Genomic DNA, 4,510 nt, shown 5'->3' with positions numbered 1-4,510 from the left:
TTCATATCAAAGCAAATTAAGACTCAGTAGTTAGGAAATAAATTAGACTCAAAGCAGCAACTTGTCTGCTAAGATTTTTCCAAACATTTTATATCGGATTTATATCTTCAGATCTGACTGGGCAATCCATCAGGTTAATAGTTTCACATTCAGAAACGGTCTATGTTGGTGCGTGTTGTCACCCATTGTTATGAAATCAGAGCCAACTGAAACTAAAAAATATGCTTAGGGCTTTAAGAATGCATCTCTACGAAGGCTCTTTCTCTGGAATGGGAAGTCTTGCGTGCAGCCATCTGGTATAATACCAGCAAGGTCAATCACACTTTCTCTTCCACAATGGTTGATTCCTTGGACAATGAAATGTATGTAAAATAAATTTGGCTCGATCTTTCCATACGTAAGTTTCAACACTTTAACTTCCTTGAAATCAATTGTTATAGAAGTTAAAGTTCAATGGTCTCAAAAAAGATCAACTTTTCGATGTCGGATGTCGTGTTGCACAACTCTTCATCTCCTTAAAAGAGGCACTGTCATTAGAATGAGTAGAGATTTATTTTTAGAAATTTAGCAGGTTCTGACTTTATTTTAATAACATGTGGTGGGTAACTATCTCATTGGGCTAAAAAAAAAAAAAAATTTGCAATGAGGAGATATTTGTCTGAATGATTAACAAGCAAAATCTTCCGGAAAAAAATTGATACTGTCTTGGCTGACAAGTTGCTTTTAGTCCTTTATCACAGTGGTTAGATGAGCTGGAATAAGTATCTCTTCCTGTCTGGCTTACACTCAATATTTAAATGCCTGACAACTCATACCTTTATTGGATTATTTTATTTATTTATTTATTTTTGCAAGAGGTAAGTTTAAACTTTAACTATTGAAAGAGGTTCAGGGTGCTTTAATTTTGGCATTTTTTATTAAACATTTTTTAAATTTAACTTTTTATTACAAAACTGTAATATCCTTCTAGCTAGCAGCCAAACCTGTGGTTTTAATTTAAAATAAATATTAAAAAGTTTCATTGAAGTTTTTTATTTTAAATTTGCTATTGTAAGAATTAAAACTCGATCAAAATTGTAGTAATAATTACAAGATAAATTGAAAGAAAATAATTTTAATAAAATAAGATTTTAATATCTAATTCCTTATTGTAAAAAAAATAATTTAAATTTTTATTTTTCATTGCTAAACAGTAATTTTCTCTTAATCTATTTTATAACTTTAAATTTGTAAAGTATTTGAATTTGTAAAGCATCACAAATCAAGTAATAATGAAATTACTTTATTTATTCATCGTTAGATGGAGACACGTATCCAAATGTGGAATAATAATCTTCAGATTTGAAGTTCCGGATAATTTAATGAAGACCCTTACATGTGACAGACATAGGCAGTTAAGAGCGTTATATTGGAAATAAACATTAAAAGTTAAAAGTGATTATTTTTTTTAGAAAATGAATTATGAAAAAAGTTTCACCAAAAAATCACTTGAAGAATGTTATATTTGTGGTAAACTTTGTGATAACAGGCGTATATTATCTCATATTCGAACACATACCAATGTTGAGGTTCATGAATGCCAAGATTGTGGTAGTCGATTTGCCTCGAAAAAGTCTTTGCGGCAGCATTCTCTGACTCATACAACGCATGATACATGTAATGCATGTAATAAGAAATTTAATGATCCTAACTCGTTGACGCAACATCGTTGTATTGAAGCTAAAGAAAAAAAGCATTTTTGTAAGACTTGTGGGAAACGATTCTATCAAATAAGTGGTCTCACGAGGCACACTGTTACCCATTTAGCTGAAAAACCCTTTGCGTGTGATGTATGTGATAAACGATTTGCTCAGAAAGGTAACCTAACTGTTCATTATGCCAAGTATAATAGCAATAAATGTGCTCAAACTGTCAAACTAAAACCTTATAAATGTAAATCGTGTTCTAAAAGCTTTTCTTTAAAGGGAAATCTTAAAAGACACTTCATTTCCCACTCTAAAGAAAAACCATTTCCATGTGAAATATGCTCTAAGTCTTTTGCATATAAGGATCATCTTAAAGCACATCTTTGTTTACATACTAATGATGTTAAACTATACCACTGTGAATATTGTGATAAAATCTTCAATCGAAAATTCAATCTTAAAGTGCATTATGAAATGCACAAAAGAAAAGAGTGTGGAGAACCTGCTCCTAAAAGAGAGCAAAAAAACATATTTACTTGTAAACTATGTTTTAAAAGTTTTCCATCTAATAGAAATTTGCAGAGACATCAAATATCACACACTGATGAAAAACCTTATGTGTGTGAACTTTGTGGTAAAAGTTTTGCTTATAAATCTTATTTAAAAGTTCATAAACTGCATCATGCTAGTGAGAAAAAATTTAAGTGTGATGAATGTGGAAAATCTTATTATGATAAAAGAGTGCTGAATCAACATATTAAAAGGCATAAGCCACCGACTATTATTTGCTCAGTGTGTGGTTAAGGTTTCTATGCACCAGCTGAGTATGATCGCCATTATATTATTCATGCTAATGTGAAACCTTATATCTGTCATATTTGTCATAAAGGATTTTCTCAATGCGGTCATTTAAAGAAGCATTATATTTGCCATGTAAAACAGAAAGATCAGTATTTGAAACTGAAAGGAAATTATTTCGATGATAGTGTAAATGAGTCGAAGGAAAGTGGCAATAAAAAAACATGTAAAAAAGTAGCAGAAAATATTCATTTAATAAATAAGCAGGTTAGAAGTTGTCATGATAATTTAATAAATGGAGTGAATGAAAATTGTGATGATGATTTAATAAATGAGCTGAATGAAAATTGTGATGATTATTTAATAAATGACCTGAATGAAAATTGTGATGATGATTTAATAAATGACCTGAATGAAAATTGTGATGATTTAATAAATGACCTGAATGAAAATTTTGATGATGATTTAATAAATGACCTGAATGAAAATTGTGATGATGATTTAACAAATGAGCTAGAAGAAAAATGTGGTGATTTAGTAAATGTGCTGCATACAAATTGTGATGATAATTTAACAAATGAGCAGAATATTAATTGTGATGATAATTTAACCAATAAGTTTGAAGAGAATTTATGTAAAACTAATTCTAAGTATGAATTGAAAACAAGGTATTCTAACGAAATTGTAAGGGATAATTTGCAAAGAAAAGACTGTAATAGAGATGTTTTAACTGTTTATGATCAAATAAATTATGAAAATATTTTTAATATTTCAAAGAAACTATCAAATGTTCATGATGATGATATATTAGATGTCAAGCTAAATAAAAAATCAGTTATTAAATCTTATGATTTTAATGAATTATCTTGTGCATTATCTTTTAGATGTAATTTGTGCAAACAATACTTTGTTTGCAAAAAAGAATATGAAAAACATACAAGTGGCCTTTTTTGTTGTGTGTCTAATAGTGATTGCAATCTTAAAAGAAGTATTAATGAAAATAAATTGATCCCTAGTACTTTTTCTACTGGCAAACCTTTCATATGTATTCTCAAAAGGGAAAGTTAATTTAAGCATGGTTCGTTTTTATAGAACCACATAGTTAGAAGTAACATCTAGATTTTTTCACACTAGGTGAAAATAATCTCTCCAATAGAAATTATTTTTACTTGTTGTAAAAAAACAACAATATTATTCTGTTTTGGAGTGTTGGAAAAAAAAAATCTGAAATCTAGATCCTAATCTAGGATAACTAATTTATTACGAATGCATACAATTTTCAATAGCTTTTTGCATTTTGGTAAAAATGTGATTTTTAAGCTCACAAAAATACAATTTGTATCAATAATTGTTTTGGAATTATTAAACCCCAAAACAGATACAAGTTAGTCTGTATGTCAAATCTATCAAATTTTTATTTCCAATAAAATAATTAGTTTTTTTATAACTTTTCCAAAGTTGTACATCTGAATGACTCATGTTTCACAATAAATGTTTTATAATGGAAATTTATTTTATTAATAATATTTTGTATATATGAGACTTTTTATGAAACAAGTGCTATTTTTATATTTATGTTTTTTTATTGCAAACCTGATTTTTTTCAATTGCTTTCACAAGTTGATTGGATTTCTTTTCCTATCTATGTACATGTCTATACATTCATTCCTTACCTGGAGAAGATGAAAGTACTTATACAGTAAAGCCCCGCTATAGTGAACCTTCAAGGAACCAAAATTTTGGTTCACTATATCCGTTATGCAGGCAATTTAACTAATGATTCCCAAACTCCTCCTTTTTATCACACATTATTCAAATAAAAGACTGAAAAATATTATGTAGTAGCAAAAAATGTGTAATTCTTAGCTGATAAGCAATCCTCAACATCAGATATGGAAACACTTCTTGACTCTCAGGTAATTTGTCCTGAATTTCTGTTATTCCGCTTTTTAAACGTGTCTAACCTGCCATTCTAGCATATAAAAGTAGTCTCATAAAATTGTTTAGCAAATTCTTCGACATTTGTC

At 28.8% G+C, this 4,510-nt stretch overlaps 1 protein-coding gene across 1 annotated transcript; it reads left to right on the top strand.

Moving 5' to 3' along the window:
- Nucleotides 1–1,384: 1,384 nt before the first annotated feature.
- On the top strand, nt 1,385–3,991 carry LOC139426645 (zinc finger protein 85-like). The gene has a single exon (XM_071186135.1). It carries the CDS (start codon nt 1,455–1,457, stop codon nt 2,487–2,489), a length of 1,035 nt encoding a protein of 344 aa, XP_071042236.1. The 5' UTR covers nt 1,385–1,454; the 3' UTR covers nt 2,490–3,991.
- Nucleotides 3,992–4,510: the final 519 nt, after the last annotated feature.

Source organism: Parasteatoda tepidariorum, chromosome 10 (assembly GCF_043381705.1).
Source record: "Parasteatoda tepidariorum isolate YZ-2023 chromosome 10, CAS_Ptep_4.0, whole genome shotgun sequence".
NCBI lineage: Eukaryota > Metazoa > Arthropoda > Arachnida > Araneae > Theridiidae > Parasteatoda > Parasteatoda tepidariorum.
The sequence above is the reverse complement of the archived record's forward strand: the minus strand, read 5'-3'. Positions and strand labels throughout refer to the sequence as shown.